At 30.3% G+C, this 25710-nt stretch overlaps 4 protein-coding genes and 3 non-coding genes across 8 annotated transcripts; 3 read left to right on the top strand and 4 right to left on the bottom strand.

Annotated features, from left to right (window-relative positions):
• The first annotated feature begins 1612 nt into the window (after positions 1–1612).
• On the top strand, positions 1613–3757 carry LOC108814787 (myb-related protein 308). The gene is made up of 3 exons (XM_018587412.2): positions 1613–1975; positions 2714–2843; positions 2997–3757. The coding sequence occupies exons 1-3, from the start codon at positions 1843–1845 to the stop codon at positions 3571–3573; spliced, it is 840 nt and encodes a 279-aa protein (XP_018442914.1). The 5' UTR covers positions 1613–1842; the 3' UTR covers positions 3574–3757.
• An 8589-nt stretch (positions 3758–12346) lies between these two features.
• Positions 12347–13890, bottom strand: LOC108836062 (2-hydroxy-palmitic acid dioxygenase MPO1). 2 transcript variants are annotated; one of them, XM_018609270.2, is made up of 4 exons: positions 13377–13890; positions 12872–12934; positions 12702–12773; positions 12347–12609 (listed from the first exon to the last, which is right to left on the bottom strand). In XM_018609270.2, exons 1-4 carry the CDS (start codon positions 13737–13739, stop codon positions 12496–12498), a joined length of 612 nt encoding a protein of 203 aa, XP_018464772.2. In that variant the 5' UTR covers positions 13740–13890; the 3' UTR covers positions 12347–12495. The 2 variants fall into 2 exon arrangements, with proteins under 2 accessions (XP_018464772.2, XP_018464773.2); XM_018609271.2 differs by having other exon boundaries at positions 12347–12618; positions 13377–13884.
• Positions 13891–21057: 7167 nt separating this feature from the next.
• LOC108818255 (protein ROH1) lies at positions 21058–22649 on the top strand. Its single transcript, XM_018591163.2, has one exon. It carries the CDS (start codon positions 21248–21250, stop codon positions 22418–22420), a length of 1173 nt encoding a protein of 390 aa, XP_018446665.2. The 5' UTR covers positions 21058–21247; the 3' UTR covers positions 22421–22649.
• Positions 22650–22960: 311 nt separating this feature from the next.
• On the bottom strand, positions 22961–23071 carry LOC130498235 (small nucleolar RNA snoR17). The gene has a single exon (XR_008937156.1). It is a non-coding gene; the product is annotated as a small nucleolar RNA snoR17 (small nucleolar RNA).
• An 85-nt stretch (positions 23072–23156) lies between these two features.
• Positions 23157–23252, bottom strand: LOC130498219 (small nucleolar RNA R44/J54/Z268 family). Its single transcript, XR_008937140.1, has one exon. It is a non-coding gene; the product is annotated as a small nucleolar RNA R44/J54/Z268 family (small nucleolar RNA).
• Positions 23253–23397: 145 nt separating this feature from the next.
• On the bottom strand, positions 23398–23473 carry LOC130498216 (small nucleolar RNA Z267). Its single transcript, XR_008937137.1, has one exon. It is a non-coding gene; the product is annotated as a small nucleolar RNA Z267 (small nucleolar RNA).
• Positions 23474–24477: 1004 nt separating this feature from the next.
• LOC108816400 (uncharacterized) lies at positions 24478–25163 on the top strand. Its single transcript, XM_018588974.2, has 3 exons — positions 24478–24683; positions 24769–24830; positions 24950–25163. Exons 1-3 carry the CDS (start codon positions 24590–24592, stop codon positions 25076–25078), a joined length of 285 nt encoding a protein of 94 aa, XP_018444476.2. The 5' UTR covers positions 24478–24589; the 3' UTR covers positions 25079–25163.
• The last annotated feature ends 547 nt before the right edge of the window (positions 25164–25710 follow it).

Genomic DNA, 25710 nt, shown 5'->3' on the forward strand with positions numbered 1-25710 from the left:
AAAATAGAGTACTTTTTGAGCAAACTCTATCTCTATTATAGAGTCACTCTATTTTAGAGTAGAAAATAGAGTGAACCCTTGGAAATGGTCTCAGTCGGAAGCGAAGCTAGGATTTTTGTTTAGTGGGTGCACTACTAATCATAAAAGAGAGAAGACATATAAAAGACTCCAACCTGAGTTTATCGGGGGTGCACAAACTTAATTTTACCATCTACTCTACCAAATTTTCAATGATTTACTTTACAAAATTAGAAACTTAAATATAATTGAGGGTGCATGTGCACCCATAGTGTATAAGGTGGCTTCGCCCCTGGTCTCAGTACATAGGACAAACAAGAAGCGGGCGCAGTCTACCCTCTCGTTTAAAGGTTTTTTGGTGCTCAATCTTTTGATGTATTTTGGGGTATAGACTAACTATCTTCGAATTAGTAGAATTTTTTTTTTTTTTTGATAATCCAGGGGGATCCCGCTTCGCGGATCATTCCGCTGGAGTTTGGCAGCGGTCCACTTCATCCGAAAGGATTTTACCTGGGCTGGATCGAACCCAGTACCGCTTTGGTATCCAAAAAAGGCAGGGTAGTATAGAATTATTGGTAGAAGTATGTTATGGGTCTTGGTCTATAAGAAATGATACTCCAGTTTAGAGTTAATGCAATTCACGATGACAAAAAAAAAATCTTATAAATTCTTCTGATCAAAATGAACTATTAGGTTTCCAGGCTATTATATTTCCACTCTGCTCTCTCTCTCTCTATATATATATATATATATATATATATATTCTCCACACGCACATAATACAATTCGAGGTGCTACAGTATCAAAATAATGTTTGGAACTAAGTGAATCGCTCACACCAAACTATGTTTTAAAGAGAATAAATTACACATGGCACACAGCTTTCTGCGTACACTAAATTACTCCGGGTGTAAACCGTATTATCATCCGAAGCAATTTTTTTTTTTGAGCAAATCCGAAGCAATATTTATATTAGAATGTATGGTGAGTCAAATCTTCTTCTTTTTTTATGTAACAGTGAGTCAAATCTTCTTCTTTTTTTCTGTAACAGTGAGTCAAATCTTCAAAAGATGCAAGCTAGCGCTGTTAAATAGTTGCAGGAGGACGAGTAACAAAAATAAAATAAAAAAGACAGTTTTGCTCAAAATAAGTAATCAAATAATTTACAGACTATGGTCCTATAGTTCTGATAAACAAGAAAAATATGTCTCTAAAATCTTATAGACAAGATTTTTCCCTTTTTTAATATAATATCTGTGGAATCCTTTGTCAAATACAGCTGTAGACTGAAAACGAAATTTTACAGGGTTAGTCTTAAAAATGATCATTTGCATGTGATGTGATACGCTATATGTGTGACTTGACCTCTTGGAAGAATCATGTTTACATATACCGAATAATTATACTAAATTATACTCACATATAACGAAAAACCAAGAGGATATATCAGCATCAAGATATACATTTAAGAGGAATCCTTTTTTGATCAAACATTTAAGAGGAATCCAACGGCTGAAAATAAATTAAAAGCAAACAAAAGCAAAAGAGAAGAAGGAAATGACTGTATTATATTTATATACACACATAGACATCCCTATTCCTCACTCTAGAAAAGACCATTCTGGTTCTATATTAACCGAGAACGTGAAAGCCTCCCATAAAATAATTGAAAGTCCTTTTAGCAAAATCATATCTAAAGAAATAAATTGTTACAGTCATCAATAATTCACTTTGTTCTCAAGATCATTATCATCATCTGACTACACGTTGATTGGTTTAAGAGGAAGGCTCGAATCTACCAGAGTGAGATCTGACTGGTTAAAAATGGGGAGGACGACGTGGTTCGACGATGACGGGTTAAAGAAAGGAGAGTGGACGGCGGAGGAAGACCGGATGCTCGTCGTTTACATCAGCGAACACGGTCTCGGGGAGTGGCGTACCCTGCCTAAGAGAGCCGGTATAAATCCATACTTACATTCTCTTTTACTGTACATATATGTATATATATGCCATTATGCATAGATTGTGTACGGTCAAGTTGTGTCTGTGTCTCTTTCAAAGTTAGGGTCTAAAGATTACAGTTTCTGTCGGACCGAAGATCTTGTTTTGATTATTATTTTTTATAATTTAGTTTACATTTTTCTAAATCATGTAAGGTACCCCATCATCTGGAGAGATTTGTTAACAAAAATTCATTTACACAGTTCTAAAAGTTTTTTTTCCGATTTTTGGGAGCATATTGTTGGACCATTACAAATAGACATCTGGGTAAACTGTAAACCATTAAAAGTTTTTATCTTGTTAATGAGATTTACCCGATTATCATATTGTATTTAGAACCTTCGACCAGTACTTCTATCGATGTGATGATATCTATAATAGAATATATGAACACATGTATTTTCCTGATTACTTTTTAATCATGATCTATTATTTTATTCAGTTTAAAGTGTTAAAGCTATATATATTAAAATAAATCTTGTCTAATTTTAGACCCTAGATCAGAAAGTTTATGTGATTGTGTTTTCTCCTATTTTTGTCTGTTGGAAAAACTTAAAAATTTTGTATGATGGAAAAGGTTCGCATAAGGTCCAATCCTTTTTTTTATTTGAAACTTCTCTGTTTGCCACTATATTAAAGTAATAGTTTCACCTAGTTTTTTGATGCAATTTTTTTTCTTATAAATGCAAAAAAGGTCTGCAAAGATGTGGAAAGAGTTGTAGATTAAGGTGGCTGAATTATTTGAGGCCTGGAATTAAAAGAGGCAAGTTCACTCCTCAGGAGGAAGAAGATATTATCAAATTTCATTCTCTTCTTGGAAACAGGTAATTTAATTCGTGATTAAATGCAAACCAACCAAACCACCTTGTCTTTTAGTTCTAAAAAAAACAATAATTGTATTACATTTTTTTTTTTTTATTGTAATTGTATTACATGCTGATGCATTATTAAAGTAATGATTATGCATAATTACATAGGTGGGCAGCAATAGCAAAGCAAATGCCAAACCGAACTGACAATGACATAAAAAATCATTGGAACTCATGCCTAAAGAAAAGACTCGCTAGAAGCGGCATCGATCCCACGACCCATAAGCCTACCGTCACCGTTGCGAAAGCCACTTTCTCCTCGACGACGTCGTCTCCAACACCGACCCCTTCTTCGTCCTCTTCTACTTCTTCCTCTTTTTCCTCTACAGGCTCTGCACGTCTACTTAACAAGCTTGCTACTGGAATCTCGTCGAGAAAACATGAACTCGATAGGATCAAGAATGTCATCATGTCGGAGCCAAGACAGGCCGTTGAAGAAGACGAGATGATGATAAGCAGCAAGGAAGATGAGGAGGAAGTGATTGGCTGTTCCATGGAGATTGATGGGAATCTGATCAGTACGACTTCGTTTGATGAGTACTTAACGTGTGACTTCACTCCTACGGATACAACTGGCTTCGTGTCTGCTTTTGATGACTACTCATTAGTCGAGCCGTATGATCTATATCAATCTGATTTCTATCATGAGACTACTGATGATCAACTTGACCTGTTCCTCCTTTGAAATTCACTCTCTTGAACAAGTTTCTTGCTTTTTTCTTTTTTTTTGTATCCGTTAGTTCAGTGTGACGAAAGAGAGAGGTTTCTGAAAAGGGCAAGTACTCATCAGTACTATGAGTGACATGTATGGTCAATGTTTCTGTGTTTTGACTGTTAACTTCCCTTTTTTTTAAAGTCGATTACCTCTCTCTCTTAGGCATGCTTATCATGAGCCCTACATCTACATGCATATTTGGAGTTTCATGCATGCCATTCCAATGAAACTAGAATCGAATTCTATATTGCTATAGGTTTGCTAGTCATAAAGGTTTGTAGTTGAAAACTTTATTTCGATGCATTAAGGATTCCAACAACATATTAAAAACTAGTATTAATAATAATATAGCATGGATGACAAAAAGAAAATAACAATAATAATATAGCGTGATTTTTGAGCTAATTTTATATATTAAATTCAATTTAACATCTAACTATGATTTGTTTTATAATAAAGTTTTAGATGATTTCAATAAGTTGTAGAGATTTAGGTAATTTTTGTTAAAATACTCTAGAATATCACCTAAAACTATGGAATTTGAGTTTTAATTTTTTAACTAAAAAATTCCACTAAACACCCTGGAATCACCTGAAAACTTTGAAACTTCACAACTTAAAATATTTTCAATAATAATAGATTTCAGAGTACTTTACAAAATGTTAAATTCAATAACAGTAGATTTTAAATGAGCTTTAAAATTCATGTTTGAATAACACTGAATTTATCATTTTAATACAAATTACCTAAAATTCTCCGGTATTTTTATAACCGGATAATAAACTAAAATCATATGGGTCATGGGTCTGTCCGGTTCTCGGCCCTAGTCCAAGTATAATACACAGCTACATATGTGGTAAATGTCGATGTTTATAAAACCGGACTAGTTACCGAAGTGGAAAAGTTTTAGGATCGTGGATTAATATGATTTGATCAAGTTCGACTTGGTTAGATTGAGTTTAATTATAAAATTATTTTTATAACTAAATATACATGTTTTGTTGTCTGTCTTCTGCAGATTTCATACGAACTTAGTTGAGTATAGTTTTTAAAGTTTCCAAAAGAAAAGTTGGAAAATAAAAGTTAAATACACCAACTGGAGAATAAATATAAAAATCACTGACTTAACATTATAGATCTATAGTTGTCAAGAACTGAAAAAGCAAATATAATATAAATTAGAATAAAACATGCGCTTTACGTAAAAAATAAATTTATATAAAAATTATTTAAGAAATATTGTATGAAAAATAAAATTTATATTCTTGATTGAATTAATATTTTTGGTTCTTAAACAATTTTTTTTAAAATCGCTTTGTTAATTATAAATTTTTTTATTGACGCGTTGATCTTATTTTTAAAATATTTTAGTTCAAAAATCACTTATCACACAAGAACCTAATGTTTAGGCCTAAAAATTTCAGGGTTGCTATTTGGTTACAATGAAACTATGTCAGCTTGATTTTATATCTTGATTTAACAATTTAAAAGTTAATTATGGTTATAAAAAGTTTACGTTCACATGCCAATCATATATATATATATATATATATTCAATATTTTTCTATTTTTATTTCCCTTTTAATTTTGGCGTGCATATATAAACAAACTACCACTCTTGTTTGTTCGTAATCATTTTAGGGTAATATATCAAAACAAACAATATTATCTATGTATATGATGTATAATTAAATTTAAATGATATTAATATAGATATATAATATTTTTTAATATCAATATTTATTAAATGAGATTTCCACTTATATGTTTTATGATTATTTGCATATCTGTATAACAAAATTTACACCAATGAATTGTTTTTAATGTGGAATATTTAGTGGTTTCAATGATTTATAATCATTAAAAACAAAGAAGATTTCAAAATTAAATATTAACTTTTAAATATATGTTCAATGCAAATATCAAAATATAAGTATGTATTTTTCATATGATATATACTTTAATTTAAATGATATATATATTAACATAGACACCTGTTAAAATAAAATTATTTATTCAGATGGTTTTATAACCATTGTATCTTGTTACATAAAAAAATTAAACTTTGATTACAAAAGTTTATGTGACACTTTTAACTGTTTTAGTAATTTATACTCGTTTTAGAAATTTCAAAATATAACGTATACAAAAAAAATAATTTTTTATTATATGATTAATGTAATTGTGTAATTTATTTTGATAATTAAAAATTAAAAAAATGATAGAAAATATACAGATTGTTAGCAATTTTTTATTATTTAAAATCATTAATTTCCATATATATAATCATATTAGGTAATTCCGTAGTTTTTATTTAAGAAAATAACAGATAATAAATTTTAATTTGATAAATGAATGGTCTATAATGTACATACTATATAATATAAATTTCCTAACAATTTAATTTTGGACTAACAAAATTCTCAATTGATTTTCAAACTCCATATAAACAAAATTAGCATTTCAATTACTTGATAACTTAGCAGTACACTTTTTGATTAGTACAAACTACAAGTTATAATTTTTTAAATGTTTTTCTATAGGGAACGGATGTCAAAAGTAATTTATAGCCTTGTTATATTTTTATTATATTTTCTTTAAAAGTTAAGAAACATTTAATTATATAAATCTAATTTATAGTAGTGGATTATAAATAAAACTTATTTTATCCGAATTATATATCTATCCAACCTATTTTTTTTTTTGGTTTTGTGTTTAGTCTGGTTTGACCGCTGATCCAATCCGGTTTTAAAATACCGGTGAATGTATACCATATGTAATAATAAAAATAATTTACTCTCTTAAACTTATCTTAGTATATGTACATAATAAATAAAACTCTATTATGTAGTATCAGCTAAAAATATTTCACTCGAAACACCACATCTTATACCACTTTTTCTTTCGGTTCTTTCTGGAAAAATTCTGAAAATTCTCTTTTCCATTCCATTTGTTTTATCAATCAATTTCTTATGTTATTTTTTTTTTGAGAAAGAATTTTTTATCTTAATTAGAAGCAATTCCTCATTATAGATAGGAACAGTCAACTAAATCAGGTTTGGTAGTTCTCCGGTTTGAGCCAGTTTTTTTTTTCTACAGATTGTAAGGGTTCTAGACCCGGTTTCTACAAAGAACCAAATCGGATGATTTTCCAATTCACGGTAACTGGTCTCCGATTTTCAAAATATTAATTAAATTAAATTCGGTAGACTGAACATTTTTCCTAAAAAAAATGTTATTATTGATATTATGATTTACATATATAGAAACGTATATTCAGTGTTTCTTTGCTAGATAATCATTAGACCATCATCGTTCACAAAACTTTTAAAATGATTTTCTCATGATATAATACTAATATAACTTAAAATTAAATGAAAAATTGAAAAAGAAAAAGCTCATCAATAAAAAATTTCAAAGAATTGACAAAATATGTGTGAGACAGTCTCTCTCTTTTTCCATTTTTGTCCTTGTTTGCTTTATTTATATTATTAAGTATCTCAACAACGGTGATCTCCTTGAACTATTCGAATAAATCATTCTATTTACGTACTAGAATAGACTAATTTTAGAGTTATTTTCACTGTAGGACAGTTTATGCTACTAAAGTAGTTTCTTTTAACTATTTTTTTTCATCTAAATAGACTAGTCAGTGCAACTAACTCTTTGTTGACCAATTTAACATCTGATTCTGGCGATAATGAATCACATATATTTTTATTAAATAAAATAAAGTGAATCCCATGTATTTTTTTCTTCATTTTTTTATTTAGTTATTTATTTTTCTTTTTGTAAAGTGAATGTTGTTTTTTCAGAACTTTTTTTCCAGAAAATATGTTTATAATCAGCATCTTTGTTATTCAATCTACCTTTTGATATCTGTGAAACTATAGTTCTGAAATATATATTAGATGTCAACATGTTGTAAAATTGTGTACATTCGTTAGTGTACATGTGTACATTAAAGGTTGGTGATCTACTTCGACTTAGAAGTAAGATGTCGTCGATGTTAGATATCATTAACCGGTGGTCGTTGCTCTTTGTCGTGTCTCGTCAATATGGGATTTTCTAGGCAGCTCTTCAACCACGTTCTTACATTTTAATCAAGCTATGCCATGAATTTCAACTGTCGCCAACATCCGTACCACCAGACTCCGCACCACCACAGACTCCGCACCACCTCATACTATTTAAAGTATTTTCCGAAGTCATGGCCTCACATGTAAATGTGTACAATCGTGGTCGTGTAAACATGTGTACATTCATGGTTATGTACATGTGTACATTCGTGGTTATGTACATGTGTACAACCGTGGTTATGTATAATATTATATATTATTTATGTACACATATGTTTGAAACATGCATATTGCACATCACATTTGTTAGTGTACATGTGTACATTAAAGGTTGGTGATCTACTTCGACTTAGAAGTAAGATGTCGTCGATGTTAGATATCGTTCACCGGTGGTCGTTGTTCTTTGTCGCGTCTCGTCAACATGGGATTTTCTAGGCAGCTCTTCCACCGCGTTCTTCCATTTCAATCAAGCTCTACCATGAATCTCAACCATCGCTAACATCCACACCACCAGACTCCGCACCACCACAGGCTCCGCACCACCTCATACTATTTAAAGTATTTTCCGAAGTCATGGCCTCACATGTAAATGTGTACAATCGTGGTCGTGTAAACATATGTACATTCATGGTTATATACATGTGTACATTCATGGTTATGTACATGTGTACAACCGTGGTTATGTACAATATTATATATTATTTGTGTACACATATGTTTGAAACATGCTAATTGCACATCAAAATTGTGGTTTTATATAACAAAAGTTTTACAAAATGCACAACCCATGTGTACACCATATTCAGTTTGACATGATTTATTTTATTATGTATTTTGGTTTTTTAGTAAGTATCGATCAATCCACCTACTCGTGTACAACTTCTTCACATAAATTGGTCTATTTTCGAAGTACACGTGTACATGTCACAAAGTGTACACAAAATACCCAACAACCTCCTTGATTACTCATTCCAGTACTTTTTCATAATTGCACGATGATCCTTGTTTTTATTGATTTCATTTATACTTCAAAAATTTCAAAGCTAATAAAATGTATTGGAAAATAAATTAAATGAACTAAAGTTAAAGCTAAAAATCATTAGATATGAATAATACACAAAACCATCTGTACACCTATTGTTATGTAGTTTGGTATTTTTTTAGTAAGCAACCACCAGTCTACTTTATGAGTACAACTTATTCACATATATTGGTTCATTTTGAATGTACACGTGTATATGTTAAAAAGCGTACACAAAATAAAATGTGTACATTAAATAAGGTGTACACCAACATCGGAGATGCACCTTCACAGATCTCAAAAGATAGATCAAATGATGGAGAAAACGATTTCATAAAAAAAATTTGAAAAAAGAAATTTAAGACTCAGATTTGAATTTTTTTAAAAAATAGAGATTGAAGGAGGAAGAAAACGAAAGAGAAAAAGAAGGAAATATGAGAGAAAGATGTGTGATGGAGATAAGTTCCAGCTAGTATAATTTTTTTTAAGTTAGTAAAAGAATTAATGGTTAGAGTTGTTAAGTGACTAGTTATTTTAAAAAGTAACGAAAAAAGGAAAGTTGTTAGCATAAACTGCCTTTGTAGCAGAAACTGCTCTATTATGTAAAAAGAAATTCAAAACTGTCTTGTGGTGTAATTGTTTCATAATTTTATAATAGAGTTGAAATAAATTGTAATGGTATTTTATTTTATAATGAAATATAGAATAATAAACAAAATAATGAATTACTCTATTATGAAGTAAATTCATTTTAGTCTATATAAAGTGAAAACAGAGAAAAGTTAAATATTTTATTTTAAAAATTATTTTAGAATAAAAATAGAATGATTTTGAAAATGCTGTAAATTTTACTCTAAATTTTATTTTATAGTTAAAAATAGAGTGATATTGAAGATGCTCTTACATCATAAATAAAAGCTATAATTCTTTTAAAAGTTTATAATAACTTGTCTCCATTCTGATTGAAAGTATCCTCATCTACCTTATTAAAACATAAACATTCTGTTGGACCTAACATTTATTTTGTAAGTTTTTAAATTAAATACACATTTATACTTTATAGTTAAACATACATTAAATTACTAATATTTCTTTCTTTATTCTACTATCCATGTTTCCAAACAATATACTTATTTCTTTATACTACTATCAACGTTTCCAAACAATATACTTATTTCTTTATACTACTATCAATGTTTCCAAACAATATATTTTTTATACTACTATCAATGTTTCCAAATAATACAATAATTAATCTTAATTATTTTATATCTATCATTTTCTCTTTAAATTTTTGTAGAAATGTCATAATTTCATAAATTTCAAAATAGTGAACTTTAAAATTTCGATTATAAGATTACAAATTATGAAACTATTACAATTTAAATCCAATTAGATTATATATCAGTCATCCATCAGTTCAATCGGTTAGTTTCGGGTTTTAGTGATTTTTAATATGAATATTTTAGAAACATAAATTGAATTGTCAGATCTCCGGATTAACCGGTATAATCACAATCGGGTTGAATTTAAAAATACTGATTTAAATGCAAAAATATTTTAAATACACACTCTTTAAAAATTACCAAAATATTTGTTAAATTATTAGTGAAATTTTTCATCGTAAAATATTCCGCACTTCAAAAGCGCGGGTCAAAATCTAGTATTAGATATAGTAGAATCTCTATTATTTTCTGGTGGTCAGCCTGCTATAGTATCCTGGTTAATAATGGAAATCTAAGACTATTTAGGTCACAAAAGTAAATGATAATTGTTTGATCGAGATTGACAGCTATAAACACGAAATAATAGTTGTTAAAGGGGACATGTGCGTTGCTTATTGACCACACAAGTTCACTGTTTCTTGCTTTAATAATCGACTATCTGAAGGGCATTTGTTTTGTTAGTACTCAAAACAGTTTCCAGTTATATAACATGCCAATTATGGACAATATTTCTAACGAGTGTAGCAATTTTATCATCGTGGGACTGTCTTCCGCGTCGCTGGTCCATTACCCTATTTTCTACTATGTAGTTATTATACTTTTTCCCGGTTTCATTTTTTTTTTTTTTTACTAAAAGCTTTCAATTAAAAACATAAACTATTACATGATAAGACTAAATGTCTTATAGTTGGATAAAGTTTTAATAAAATGAAATGAATCCCAACCTATGAAACAACAAAGAAAAATACTAGAATAACCATCAATACAATAAGAGACAATAGCTAATGATGAGAACCACGGCCACGGCCACGCTTCCCTCTTCCTCAGCTGTCTTCCATTCCATATCTTGGTATTTGATAGGAGGTTTAGTCTCTCTTCCACCTCTTGTCAAGCTGAGAGAGCCATCAGGCTCCAACACAATTTCATCCTCCGGTTTCATTTTTCTCTGTGGAATTATATGTTACTAGTAAAAATAGTTATAACAATTGAATTCTGTCTGCATCTTCGACAAGAGATAAGAGAGAAGAAGAGTAATAAATGCGTGGACTTTATAGTGTATATATTAGTACCTTTTAAAGATGGACATGTATGACACATGAAACCGAAAGTTAATTCGTTCGCAGAAAATACTAGGCAGCTGTAAAAAGAAGAAGAAAATTTTAGATCCTCTGATCCCTAAATGTTGCCGTCCAAAACAAAGAGTGTGATTGTATTTTTTTCACTGTTCAAAAACTCATACATTCTCCAAAGCAGTTAAAGTAATTCAATCTAAAAGAATATATCTCTCTGAATTAGAAAAAGTGTTCAATCCTGTAAAACCGAATTAACTAAAACTGAATCGAACTAAAATAGAAAAAATTATTTGGATTTGGAAATACCAAATAAATTTAATTGTAATTCGAATTGATTTCTTTATTTCAAATAAAATTATCATTCATTTGGATAAAAGAACTTATCATTTTATCAATTTTATAGTAAACAATCTGAGGCTAAATAAATTACTATATTTGGATGAGTAATAAATATAATTAATTTATAATATTATCATCATTTTATTTATTTTATTTTACATTTTTATTCTATAATTCATTTGTCATTATCATCTACAGTAACTTTTTTTTTTTTTTTTTTTGCTAAAACTACAGTAACTTTTAGCTAATGTAGATGATGTGACATGTGATGCAAAGAAGGAAAAGTGTATCAAAATTTTATGATCGAAGCTCTGTTTTATGTGTAGACAGAGGTGGGAATACTAATCATTTCTTCTTCTTTGCTTCCTCTACCTACTGCGGGATGTGTGTTAAAAACTTAAAAATGACAGTTGTACATATGTATGATACACATCCTTCACTTTTTTTTGTCACGAGATACACATCCTTCTTTTTTTTTGAACACCAGATACACATCCTTCACAATTTTTAAATTTTGGTCCCTTAAATATTTTTTGTCCTTTTTAAGCGCAATAATAATGTTTTTTCTTATAATTCTTTTCGATTTTACTTTATATAACTTTTTCACTGTTGTTGAAAAAGGGCAGAGGAATCACAAATAAGATCAAAGCTATATACGTCCCTTCGTACTATTCGGACAGTCACGCTTCTTGTGTAATGATGAATTTATTCCGATTTCTATTTCTTCTCAAATGTCTCGTGACACACTTCATCGACGTGGAAGATTCGATTTTGTATACAACATAATAGTCATGTAAAGAGATCTTTAAACGAGTCACACGATGACTTACAATACAATATTGTTTAATGGGCTTGGGCCTCATATGAGTCTACACATCATTTGCTTTCTTTAACAACCACTGTGAAACCCTTTTGTTCTGTATATCTATGAGAGCTTACATGAGCTTCTTCTTGTTCTGTTTCTCTTCTCTCCATTCCTTGATATCATTCTCTATCCTGCAGTCAACGCGTGCTTTAAATCCAGGGTATGGCTCGTATCCAAAACCAGACTGCATCACCTGCATTTTTCTCGTTCAATCCCATTGTCTAACTTTACATGAAACATGAAAGAAGGGAAGAAAGGTGAAGAAAAACATTAAACCTCGAGCAACACGAAGAAAGGACCCATCAGAAAAGCTTGGACTAGATTGTCTAGAAGCGCAGGAGCTCGTTTCTGTCGAATAGATTATGACCTTTTTAGTTAAAAGTTCTGCAGAGGTGAGAACCACAAAGTAAGTGTGTTCTAAGAACAATGTTATTTTTTTTTTGTACCTCAAACAAGCCGTGACCGAGGAACTGACCGGTCCAGCATAGGAGCTGAGAAGCTACTCCAACCTGAGAAAGCGAGTCAGATATTAAAATATAAAGATAGGAACTTCAACTACAACCATAATACATTGCATCCTGCATTGATCAAATGCAGTCAAGTTGTAGATGCGTCTCAGAAAAAAAAACTGCAGCTTTGTCTTAAACCAAGTGATGCATATAGCTCTCTAGAATCATAAATATAATTAAGAGAATCTTGAAAGAACAATCTCCATCTAATTACAGGTCCATTGGCCTCAATCTTGAAAGGGCTTATTTATCAGAAATTAAAATAAACTGATCATGAAACATTTTATAGCCAGTGGAACGGGCCTAGCGACCTAATATAGATATTAGTACAAGAACCAACACTAACCAGAGAGAAACACTAGAATCAAAATCAATCGATTTATTTTCACACGAACAAAGATGAAATACTTTCCATACAAATAACTGGATGAAGAGCCCTTACCTTCAAGGTCAAGGAATGTCCTAGACGAGCTGCGAGAAAGCTGGAGCCGATCCAGCAAGAGAAACATAACAGAGCAGCTAAAACTCCAGACTTCTTATCCAAACATATGTAGAAGACAGCATAGATCACAGTGAGAATAAAACCAATGTCCAAGCGTAGGGCACTGTCGAAGGTCAACGCTTCGATGAACCCTAATTGAGATGGATCAAGAATCGGTTGCGTACAGTAGAGGCAAAGTAGGGTGGCGAAGACGTTAGGCCATACGAATAGTGTGTGGATGATTATGTTCACGTGGTTGTTGTGATAAGCTCCGTAGAAGGCGAAATGCTTCTCTAGATCGAGTAAACCGTTGCGGTTGCTCATGATTTTTTAAGGTTTCGGACAGCTTTCTATGTTATTGTCGGAAGGAAAAACAGGGCAGGGAGAAGAAAGGAGAAGACTTTTTTTGAAAGTGTGCTAACATGTGCTCATACGGTTGCTAACATGCGCTCGCAAAGGGTTAACGATCGTCGTTGACCAAGTAATGGGATTTTGCGGTTGCGTTCTTGAACGTAGAGTTTTTGAGGATATTTCAGTAATTAGTAGAGGAGTGATGTGAGGTTATAAAAGTCAACCTTCAGAAGTTGGGTAAAATGAAAAAAATTACTCAAATAAGTATATTATTTCTAATCTTTTACAAAATTACAAGCTAAACAATATCGAAAAACAAACAAAAAATCGCAATTATCTTATGTGAACTAAATCCCCTAGTCTATATTTGAGAAGTGATTTGCCACATATCTTCTTTACAATCGTTTTCACACAAAAAAATTGTGACGTGACTATTAAAATTGATGATATGTCATATAGTTAAATATGACATGGACAATTACATTTAATGCTGATATATATTTGAGAAATTACCAAAAATACCATTTTCATAGTACCACTTTTCATGTTTACACTAACCACTTTTACCACCACTTTCAATGAAGAGTTTAGATTTGAAGGTTTAAGATTTAGGGTTTAGATTTGATGTTTTAGGGTTTAGGGTATATAGTTTAGGGTTTAGAGTTGAAGATTTAAGGTTTATAATTGATGATTTAAGGTTTATAATTGAGGTTTTAGGGTTTAGGGTTTAGAGTATTGAATTTAGGGTATATAGTTTAGGCTTTAGGGTTTATTGTTGAGGATTTAGGGTTTAGGGTTTAGAGTTGGAGGTTTAGGATTTAGAGTTTATAATTAGAATTTTGAAAAGCATATAAAAACAAAAATATAAGAACCTTTAACCTTTTAATAAATAAGGTATTTTTGAAAATGTGTATTTAGTGGTGGTAAAGATGAATAGTGGTACCTTAAAAGTGGTATTTTTGAAAATTCCCCTATATATTTTAGGAATTTTTTTTTAAAATATGGCAATAACTCATATATTACATTTAGTATTGATTTATATTTTTGTAAACTTTGTAGAATATGGTAATAACTCATAAATCATCACTAAAATAAATATATTCAAATATGACATTTAGAATTTCGAAATATTATATAAGTTTACTTTTATAATTATAAAAATTGTATTATCTAAAAGTTTCTAAATTTTCTAAATTAAAAAAAAAAATCGTAATATCATTAGTTTCTTTTAGATATCTACAAATTATGTAAATATTATTTAGTTTTAATTTTTGATAACTATACAATTTTATATGATTTTTAGTAATTTAGTACAAGTTGATTTAATATATTTAACCAAATGAAATAAATAAAATTTTTTATCTAAGATTTTAACTTTATAAATATACATATATATTCTTAAATATAATTTAAAATAAAAAATAGTTTCTCTTAATTTTATGCTTAATTAATGGTATTTATATTAATTATTGGTAAAAGTAATAAAATATATAATATTAATAAATTACATTTTAAAATATAAAATTTAACTTTCAAAAAATTCATCACTACACATGGTGCAGGAAAACACCTAAATTAATAATTGTGACATGGCTACTAAAATTGATGACATGTTTTAAAGATTAATATGACATGAAAAATTATATTTAATGTTAATTTATATTTTTGGTAAAATTTTTAAAATATGGTAATAACTCATATATTACATTTATTGTCGATTTATATTTTTGGACTTTTTTAAAACATGATAATAACTCATAAATCATCATTAAAGTAAATATATTCAATTATGGCATTTCAAATTTCGGATTATCATTTAAATTAAAAATATTTCAAAAATATATACATATTTTTAGAAAATTATAAAAAATAAATAAATCATAAAATCAAATTAAATCGTAAAATCATTAGTTTCTTATATATATCTACAGATTTTACAAAATATTTTTTAATTTTAATTTTTGACAATAAAGCAATTTTACATATTGATTTAATATATTTAATTAAAATAAATAGATAGGAAAATCTACCTAAGATTATAATTTTAAATATATACATGCACATTCTTAAATATAATTCAAAATAAAAAAAATTATTTTTATCTTAATTTTAATGTTCAGTTAAATCAAATTTGTATTAAAATATTTATAAGAAAAAGAAAATTTATAATATTAATAAAAGAATTTAGACATTTTTCTATAAGATAATAATATTTCTAGAATATAAAAGATTGATTATACATAAACATATATAAATTATCTATCAAATTTTAAAATATAGACTTATATATTTTATCAAAAACATATATAAATTATACATAATATATTTATGAACCTAAGGTAAACTAAAAATAATGTAATTAGCAAAATCGTTTTATTTTAGTCTAATTATAACCAAAACATTATGATTAAAAAATGATATAGCCCAATATACCAAATGCAAGTAATGATATCAATCAAAATATGAACAACTAAATCAACCAATTATTATGACGTATCTATTTGCATATATTAATCATATACGTGAATAAATTTTCAATATTTTACAAGTTATGTTTATTAATGAATATCTGATTTACTTTTTTATTTTTCTAAAATAAGATATATCAAATTATACAAAATTTTATGAAATATATTTACAAATATAAGAGGATAAACTGAATTATCTACTAATACGATAATTTTAACCTAATGAGAAAAATCATCATTAATTTAACCGTCTATATACAACTCAAAATAAATAAAAATAAAAAGTTGAAATAATACAAAATATCATACTTAAAACATAAAGATATTTAATACAATTTTTTATACATACAAATAAAAGATTACTTAAAACATATAAACAAATAAAGTAAAGTATTTATTTATAAATATTTATTCCCGTGTATAAGCACGGGAGAATCACCTAGTAGATATGAAAAAATTAGACAAGCTAACACCAATGGACATCAGAGACGCATCCGGACACATAGGTGGACACAGTGGGGACTAACTTAAATGAAACCATAAGATACGAGTCGGTAGGAATTGGTATGCCCAAACTCGCCTCCGATCCAATAGTTGGCTATTATATATAACCCAAGGCTCTAGATCTATACTTATCATAAACAATACTATAACCAAAGTAGACGACGAAATTAGGTACAAGTGCCATCCCCACATCCCATCAACTCAATAGTATTTTTCATTATGAGACCTATAATATAATAACAGATGTGCAAAATGATATGGAGTTTGTGATGTGTGAACCCATCGATGGGTCATGCAGCTATCTACTTCAAGATAGCGTGACCGTTGCCTTCCAAATCATGGACCACATCCTTCAATCTCGGTCTCTTATTAGTGTTTTATATCTCAACAGATCTTTCAGGCGACGACCAAATCTTTAAATTTTTCGTATACTCGTGGTCTTGTACAATTGAGTTTGATATTTATAAGTTTGGTTTGGATGGACATGCAATAATGTTTAATGGTTTATAGTTGATTTGTTTAATTCAATTTGTGGTTACAAATAGACATATATATATACCTAGATTAAAATTACTAATTAACACAATCGCGACACATGGCAATTATAATTTTAAGATTGTGACATATGTTAAAATACATATAAGTAAATAAAATCAATCTTATATTTTTTAAAGATTAAACCAAAAAAATATTTACATATAAAAATGATTTAAAAAAGTAAAAGTAAAAAAAAAGTAAAAAATAACTATGAAAGAAATAAAAAACAGCTGTAAAGAAATATTAAATAATGCTAATTTTTCTTTATTCAAATCCTAATTTAAAAGGTCATAACCAAAAAAATTTGTCACTTAAAAACGATTTAAAAAAAATTATTACTAAACCAAAAATGTAAAAGGTTCATTAATGCCAATTTTCAGTTATTCAAATCTTTGTAACTAATATGTTCGCGACACATGGCAAATATAAATTTAAGATTGTGACATGTGTGAATCTAGCTCATAATTAAAAGTTATATACAAAGATAATAACAAAACAATTTTTGTTAAAAATTATTATAACTATTATCTAATAGTATTTTTTTTCTTTTTAAATCCTAAACAAAAAATAATTACAAAATATTATTTGATAGTAATTGTGTTCGTTTTTGGTTATCTTAGTATATATATTTTATATCATTATAAATTTTAACCTCTTTAAAAATATTAATAAGAAAATTACTATCAAATAATTATTTGCAACTATGTTTTGTTTAGGATTTTAAAATGGAAAATTACTATTAGATTTACTTACAACTAGGTGTTTTGCCCGCACATGCGGGCATAAATTTCTTATAAATAATTATTAGTTTATGTCTTATTAATCTAAAACCAGCATAATAAATTATTATTTATGTTTTTAAATAGTTAAATCAAACATCAAAATATTTATATATGTCAATTACTTTTAATCAAAATATATACTTATTGTTGTGTTAAGTTTTTTTAAAGCACTCATATCTTAGATATAGTTTAGAAAATATATTTATATTTTTGGTTGACTAATATTTAATAATAAATTGTTTTGTATCTTAATTTTTTTAAAAATTTTATAATAAAATATTGTTTTCAGATAAGCACAAAAAAGAATATATATAGAAGAATTATCTTTTTCTTATAATTCTAAAATATTATTTTGTAATCAGTTACTTAATATAGCATATAACATATAAACTTTATATCATTAAAATAAATTAGTGAATAGTTAGAAACTAATAATAAATTAGTAACATATCTAGAAGTCTAAAACTTAAAAAATATGACAAATAAAAAAGCTAATATAACATATAAATTTAATATTAATAAAATAAAATTCATTTTGATTTATATAGAATATTCATCAAGACTATTATTTTAAATTAATGATTTAGTGACTCAGCTCAAAACAAATAATACATCAATGATAATTAGCTTAAACTTAATAAAAATTTGACAAGTAAGCAAAATTAGCTAAAATCATGGAGAACATGACAAATAAGCAAAATCACTTCATAAATAATAGTATAGATATTGTTTTCAGATAAGCACAAAAAGAATATATATAGAAGAATTATCTTTTTTTGATAATTCTAAAATATTATTTTGTAATCAGTTATTTAGTATAGCATATAACATATAAACTTTATATCATTAAAATAAATTAGTGAATAGTTAGAAACTAATAATAAATTAGTAACCTATCTAAAAGTCTAAAACTTAATAAAAATATGACAAATAAAAAAATCTAATATAACATATAAATTTAATATTAATAACATAAAATTTGTTTTTATTTATATAGAATATTCTTCAAAACTATTATTTTAAATTAATGATTTAGTGACTCAGCTCAAAACAAATAATACATCAATGATGACTAGCTTAAACTTAATAAAAATATGACAAATAAGCAAAATTAGCTAAAATCATGGAGAACATGACAAATAAGCAAAATCACTTTATAAATAATAGTATAGATTACTTTTTTAGCAAAATTTGTTTTTGTTATTATCTTAATATATATTTTTAATTATAATATAGATTAACACATGTCGCAATCTTAAAAAATTTAATGACACGTGTCGCGATCATGTTAATTAGTAACTTTGAAGAAACAAACTTTATATAATAAGCAATAATATTTATATCACCTAGGAAAAGGTAAAAGAGAAGCTAAACTCAACATTGAGAGACTTTATTTGATGTTTTAATTATTTAAAATTGATTCTGGTATACATTAACTATGTGTCTAGGTACGTTCTAGATTATATGATTTCTGCTAGGTGTTTGACAGTTTTTTGGTCCAGACCATTGTCAGTTAGTAGTATTTTTTCTGTCATTAACTTAAACATATTTATACTGACTTCGTAAATCACAATAGTAATTTCCAATGATCTACAAAAAATAGTTGTTTTCGACACTTTGTGCTATACTATCTATTTTTAATTATGTATTTTTTGGTACATAAATGATTTTTATACTGAGTAAACTTCTTTATAAAGTCTTAATATATTTCAAATAACTTATCAAAATTCGTAATTTTTGTAGTTTAGAAACCATTTCCATCAATTAAAAATAATCAATTGCAAATGCGACTTTAAACTAACAAAAATTCTTCGTATATTCCATTATCCAAAATATCATTTCTACCTCTAAATGAAAAAGGAAGAGATTAACCCTTGTATTTCTTGCAGGTAGGAGTACTAAAATATCGTAATGAAACCTGAAATTGAAAATACTGCAACTTATTTGACCAGCGCGAACTACGCAGAATGCACCAACTATATCGGGTCCTTGACAACTTACTGCGTATTTCAAGAATTAGTCAAAATTTAAAAGAGGAGTTTGTCTGTCATTTCCTATTGATAATCAATTTTTTCTTCGTTTGATGTCTCTTGGAACTTGAAATCCACACGTGCTATACTTCCAAAATTCTAGTAGTATCATAGTATAATCCACTGAATTTTTATTATTTCCAGATGTTGAGGATTTTACAAAATAGACAGAAGAATATCTGGTATCATATATTTTGCGTATTTTACAAATTATTTAAATGTATAACTAATGTAGTGTACATCTCACGTCTTCTATTAATTAGATGCAAAAAGCCATCATTCAAAACTTAAAAAGATTGGGTCAAACATGGTTTTCAGCTTTTTTGATTATATCCTTTTCTAAACTAACATTCTTTTATGAACATCATATTCAAGTATTAGTGTATTCGTTCGCATATTAGAAAAAAAAAAGTTTTATTTTACTAGTTTGGTTTTTTAAAAACTAAAAAGATCAAATCAAGATTTGTTTTACCAGTTCAGATCTGGTTCTTGATTAATTGTGATAGGTTATCAAGCAAGCAAAGCGAAAAATAAGATAAAGAAATAGAACATTTAACACGAAAGCAAATCGAACCAGTTGCAAGAATCGAATCAAACGGGACCAAGTCGTTTCTCCAAAGACGCGCCAACTAAGCATGAGCTGTTATCTTGACGTCGTCTCCGTCACACTTCCCCAACTCACATTTCGCCACGTGTCATCCCTTACAACATCCTTCACGTGCTGTCATGTCTTAAACCCATATGTCTGCGCAGGTACTAAATCCAACGGCTGAGATCAGTTTATCAACCCCCCACCATAAAATAATTAATTAATAATAATTCTCTAGTTGACGTGTTAGCTACGTGTTTAAGACGAGTAACAATGCAAAAAAAGAAAAAAATAGTATATAAATAGACAGAAAAGATATCTTTCGTTGGAACGTGAAATAAATAGCATTAATTAAAAATAAAAGTAACACTCCTAAAAATAAATAAAAAGAATATTTCCAAATATAACCGAGGAAATAATACTCAATATAAAAACCCCTTCTCTTCCTCGTTAGGGTTCTTTATTTTCTCCATCATCATCATCACTCTCTCTAATTATGCTCTAAATCAAGAAATTGGATTTTTATGAGAATTTTTTGAACAATCAATAATCGCATTTCATCTGTGAGAGGATGCCAGCAACGGAGTACCAGAGATCATTCGGGAGGACGCTACTGAACCTACGCCGCGACTCGGTCCACTCGGTCGCCGAATCGTCAACCACCGCCGAGTCGACTCAGATGGAGGCCGAGCTGGACTCGTTCCAGAGAAAAGTCTCCGAGAGGTTCGCCGACCTCAACGCATCTACCTCCGAGGACCTTCTCTCCCTCGAATGGGTCGGGAAGCTCCTCGACTCGTTCCTCTCGTGCCAGGAGGAGTTCCGCTCCGCCGTCGTCGTCTCCGGAAACCACCGCGCCGCGATCAGCCCTCCGGCGGAGCGGATGATAGCGGAGTATTTCGACAGGAGCGTCAAGGCCCTCGACGTCTGCAACGCGATCCGCGACGGCGTCGAGCGGATCCGCCAGTGGCAGAAGCTGATCGAGATGGTGGTCTGCGCTTTCGACGGGAAGAGGCCTCTCGGCGAAGGTCAGTTCCGCCGCGCGAAGAAGACGCTCGTCGAGCTGGCGATCGGGATGCTGGACGACAAGGAAGCTTCTTCCTCCTCGGGCTCTGTCTCTTCGCAGCATCGTAACCGTTCGTTCGGTCGGAACAAGGAGCATCCTCATCATAGGACGATCGGGCATTTCAGGTCGCTGTCGTGGAGCGTGTCGAGGTCGTGGTCGGCTTCGAAGCAGCTGCAAGCGTTGGGGAGCGGTTTGGCTCCGCCTCGGGCGGGGGACGTGACGGCGACGGGGGGTTTGGCGGTTCCTGTCTATACGATGGGTTCGGTTTTGCTGTTTGTGATGTGGGCCCTTGTGGCGGCTATTCCTTGTCAGGATAGAGGGCTTCAGGTGCATTTTAATGTGCCTAGGAGTTTTCAGTGGGGAGGGTCTTTGATGTCGTTGCACGATAGGATCATCGAGGAGTCGAGGAAGAGGGAGAGGAGGAATAGTTGCGGGTTGTTGAAGGAGATTAATCAGATCGAGAGGAGCTCGAGGTTGATGGGGGAGTTGGTTGATTCTGTTCAGTTTCCCTTGTCGGAAGAGAAGGAGATTGGGGTGAGGGAGAGGGTTGAGGAATTGGGGCAGCTTCAAGAAGCTTTGAAGAATGGTTTGGATCCGTTTGAGAGGAAAGTGAGAGAAGTGTTTCATAGGATCGTGAGAAGCAGAACAGAGGGTCTTGAGTCTGTTGGAACAGCACCATAGAATGAGAACCTGTCTTTGTTTATCAAATGTGGGTTTCGTCTGTTTCAAATTCTAAGAAAGCTTGGGTTGTTGGGGTATAGAAGATTGAAAATGAAACTCTTTTTTTCGATTTTTGTTGTCGGTTATGTATATCTCAAAGCCAAGAACGGCACCAAAGATTGTTATTGTTAATTTCTTTCTTAAGATCTGATTTCAAAAGCACGCTTATTATAATAAGTTGTTCATGATTCTTGAATCGTGTATTTTTATTAAAATCTAACACAAGTATCTATTTTTACTAAAATCGAATAATGGTACACTTGTTAATTTGAATGAGAACTCGTCTTCTACGGAGCTTAATCGAATAAAGTTCTGAGGAGCTTGAAAGAGCTCGTCTCAACTTCAAGCATCAAGGGAGCACACACCCCTACAACTCTAGACAGCATCGCGTTGAAGAAAAAGTATGAGAGCAACCTGCATCCATTACCATTTACCAAGAACAAAATCTAAACAAAGAGGGCCTTAGCCGAACTAAATGTTAGGTAGCAACAAAACAAAACACTTCATATCTCCGTTCTTAGATGCAATTACTAGGCCTAATAAATCAGATACAAAACGAAAAGAGAATGTGCCTCAGAGGTAGTGACAATTGTGATTATATTCATCACTATAAAAATCTGATGAAAACACATCAATAGATATACATCATCGGCACAATTAAGAAAGCTTCAAAAAAACATATTTTAGATTTTGGGTATGTGCATCAGAGAGATTCCCATTTAGACATTCATCATCATTCTACTTCTCCCTAAGGAGAATCTGATGTCCCTGTCTTTTTATCGTCACTTGCACAATACAACCCATAAAACACTAGAAAACCAAACAAGAGCAAAGCATCATATTCAACAATAATCTACGTAAACAAGAATACTATCCTCTAATACAACACTAAGCTGACGCAGAGGAAAATATCTAACAAGAATAAACAGATTAAATAAATAATGCCTCAGAGTTGTTTCTTTTTTCCTAGGGACTTAGCCCTCAAAGTATATTTAATACCATCACCGGCATTCAAAACTACAAATAAAACCCAGACAAAGATCAAATCTTTACAATTACCTATAACCTATACAGAGGTTTACGGAGGTTATAAAGAAATACTAGAAGTACAAGACTAGAGCTACACGAGAAGAGAGGAAACTATGTTCTGTCTCTGACGAGACGTGTTGGGTATTAAATAGAAAAGCTGCTGCGGCGGCGGCGAAAATTAGGTCAAAAAAGAAGAAGTTTCACTGGGCTGAAAAGAAGATATGAATCACCCATTGGGGAAACTCAAAATTTAAAGGCCCAAATACTTTATAGCCAATTTTACTCAGTTGACTCTTGTGGAAAGGACAAAAAGGTATAATGCTTATGTAAGCAATGATGTCTCTCACTGTATTTTGAACATCACAGGAAACTGGAGAGACTTGCGGTAAAATCTCACTGTATAGTATACCTCTTTCTTTATAATAAGATCTGTTGATTTTTGAAACATATTGAGCTGTAACATCTGCCGATTGTACATGCCTTGAAGAAGAAACTGGATCATAATGTTAGCATACACAAGTTTTTTTTTCTGGTCTAAATGTTAATAGCAGCATACACAAGTTCTTGATGAATCTTTTATAACTATAAAATTCAGTAAACACTGTAATTATTATTCCTGATATTGTAGACCTTTATTTTTCCGCATAGATCAAAACTATTGATGGTTCCTCCAGACTAACCAAGTAGCGGTTTCTTCAAGCTCAGGTTATTGAGTGTCATAGAATACTGAAGTGGGACTTTTCAGAGTATCATCTTTATATTTCTTTTGGTTTTAGTCGTGTTAAAATTGATATTCAGCTGTTTTGTATATATTTGTATGTCAGTGTGCGCGGATTATATAATACAACACTTAGTACTTAAAAAAAGTGTTTAATTTTGATGTGCCTCATGTGATGTCTCCAACACAAAAGGCTTATTTCCACAATCAACGGTAGAGATCAAAAGAACTCCACAATCCAGCTCTACTTTAAATATCTATATCTTCATCCACGATAAATCCTGATCCTGGAGATGAGCACACAGAGTTGTTATTGCTATATAAATCAGACAAACCTTTGCTTGAAGAAACAGAACACATAACCTGTCTTTAAAAGAAATTAGATGGCGAGAAGACAACCCTTTCAACATCAAATATTCTTGGTTTTAGCTGTGCTGTCTCTTGTGATTGCATTGAAGCCTGTCCAAGTCATTGCAAGTCCGTAATACTTCTATATCTCATTCTCTCCTCAAGTTTATTCTTCTTATTCTGTTTCTTTTCTTACATTTATAGCTTACTGCAGGAACTGATAAACCGATAGACTGTGACACCAAGGGACAACAACTGAATAAGATTAGTTACCTGGTAAGAATCTAGTCCTTATACACACACACACACACGCATACAATGTGAGCAAAGATGGAATATCTTCTGTATTTTGAAACTTGTTCTTGCTTTTTTTTGTCTATAATTGTTTCCGTTAGAGACGAAATGAAATCGATCCTAGGATAAGAACACGGACACGGAGGTTGATGAATGTTGTAGAGATCAACGATTATCCAGGATCAGGTGCTAACAGCCGCCACACTCGACCATACTGTCCTGATTGCTAATTCCAAATCCAATTTCTTGTAACTTAGAGCACCTTTGAAACTGTAATAATTACACTCTATATATGATATCCATCAAGATTTAACATGATGGAATCTTAATCTAAAAGACTATATGAAGATGTCTGATACTTTTTTAAAGTCTCAAGCTTTATGAAACCCCTGTCTGAAAAGCTACTTTTAACTCAATTTTTTTTAAAACAATCCCACACCAAACTTAGCTAACATAAGGTCATCTACTGAAAGACACAAAAGGGTTTTGCTCTGTTTTTCACCTTTTAAATATGCCCCTGTTTTTGTTAATTAACCTATTATGTACTTTATATTGTCCACATTTAAGTATTGTTTTTGTTTTGGTGGAGAGATACTGAGACAGTGGAGGACACAACAACCACCTTAAACATGAATCATGGGAAACATTGTTAACAATTGTTTTTGTTTTGGTGGAGAGATACTGAACAAATTTTTGTTAACACATTTAAGTATTGTTTTTGTTTTGGTGGAGAGATACTGAACAAATTTTTTTTGGCCCGTGATTTAGTAAAACATAAAAAATATTAGAAATTACATCCAAGCTGTTCGAACCCAAGACCTTGCAATATACTATATTTACGTTTTACCAACAGAACTAATGA

The sequence above is a fragment of the Raphanus sativus genome, chromosome 7 (genome assembly GCF_000801105.2).
Source record: "Raphanus sativus cultivar WK10039 chromosome 7, ASM80110v3, whole genome shotgun sequence".
NCBI classification, from domain to species: domain Eukaryota; kingdom Viridiplantae; phylum Streptophyta; class Magnoliopsida; order Brassicales; family Brassicaceae; genus Raphanus; species Raphanus sativus.

Coding starts and splice junctions, on each gene's coding strand:
- LOC108814787 (XM_018587412.2), top strand. CDS start 1,843: ATGGGGAGGACGACGTGGTTCGACGATGACGGGTTAAAGAAAGGAGAG. Junction 1,976..2,713: donor TACCCTGCCTAAGAGAGCCG/GTATAAATCCAT, acceptor AATGCAAAAAAG/GTCTGCAAAGATGTGGAAAG. Junction 2,844..2,996: donor CATTCTCTTCTTGGAAACAG/GTAATTTAATTC, acceptor ATAATTACATAG/GTGGGCAGCAATAGCAAAGC.
- LOC108836062 (XM_018609271.2), bottom strand. CDS start 13,739: ATGAGCAACCGCAACGGTTTACTCGATCTAGAGAAGCATTTCGCCTTC. Junction 12,935..13,376: donor GACATTCCTTGACCTTGAAG/GTAAGGGCTCTT, acceptor TCGCTTTCTCAG/GTTGGAGTAGCTTCTCAGCT. Junction 12,619..12,701: donor CTTTCTTCGTGTTGCTCGAG/GTTTAATGTTTT, acceptor AGAAAAATGCAG/GTGATGCAGTCTGGTTTTGG.
- LOC108818255 (XM_018591163.2), top strand. CDS start 21,248: ATGCCAGCAACGGAGTACCAGAGATCATTCGGGAGGACGCTACTGAAC.
- LOC108816400 (XM_018588974.2), top strand. CDS start 24,590: ATGGCGAGAAGACAACCCTTTCAACATCAAATATTCTTGGTTTTAGCT. Junction 24,684..24,768: donor GCCTGTCCAAGTCATTGCAA/GTCCGTAATACT, acceptor AGCTTACTGCAG/GAACTGATAAACCGATAGAC. Junction 24,831..24,949: donor TGAATAAGATTAGTTACCTG/GTAAGAATCTAG, acceptor TGTTTCCGTTAG/AGACGAAATGAAATCGATCC.